Here is a 466-nt window from a genome sequence, read left to right on the forward strand (position 1 = left end):
AGATAGGAGGCAGTGAGCTCCACATTAATCTGTTTGTTTACAGCAGCTTCACAATCCTGGTGATAGTTTTGACTAATCTGGGAACTGATTTTGCGATGAGTAGTTTGTTTTACTTTCCTCACCACCAAAGTGACAAATTTAGAACCAGCATCAACTACACGAGAAAACATCACTTCCTTGGGACATTACTTATACTCCAGGAGGAGACCCTCATTTTATTAAGTAGGAAATGACATCATCAGTGATGGCTAATCACTCTTGTTAATCAATTGATCAGCTGCCATGTCCAATCAGTGCAGGATGGGAATTGGGTCCTAAACCGATCAGAATTGACAACTGGTTAATGATGGAACTGCTGTTTGACCTTTCACCTCCCGCACAAGTGCAAATTCTGTAAGTATTTCTACATGAAAATGAGAATAAAATATCCTCTAAAACTTCACTTTTCTATCTGAGGTTATGCATT

General features: G+C 39.1%; 1 protein-coding gene across 1 annotated transcript in view; it reads right to left on the minus strand.

Annotated features, from left to right (window-relative positions):
• Positions 1-202, minus strand: part of LOC109932360 (ferritin, middle subunit-like) — a 4,091-nt gene extending 3,889 nt beyond the window's left edge. The window contains exon 1 of the mRNA XM_020531588.2: positions 19-202. Within this exon, the coding sequence (XP_020387177.2) occupies positions 19-170 (152 nt within the window). The 5' untranslated portion in view covers positions 171-202. The remainder of the gene's footprint in view (positions 1-18) is intronic.
• Between the last annotated feature and the right edge of the window lie 264 nt (positions 203-466).

Source organism: Rhincodon typus, unplaced genomic scaffold, assembly GCF_021869965.1.
Source record: "Rhincodon typus isolate 14 unplaced genomic scaffold, sRhiTyp1.1 hic_rhity00015962, whole genome shotgun sequence".
In the NCBI taxonomy this organism is placed as follows: domain Eukaryota; kingdom Metazoa; phylum Chordata; class Chondrichthyes; order Orectolobiformes; family Rhincodontidae; genus Rhincodon; species Rhincodon typus.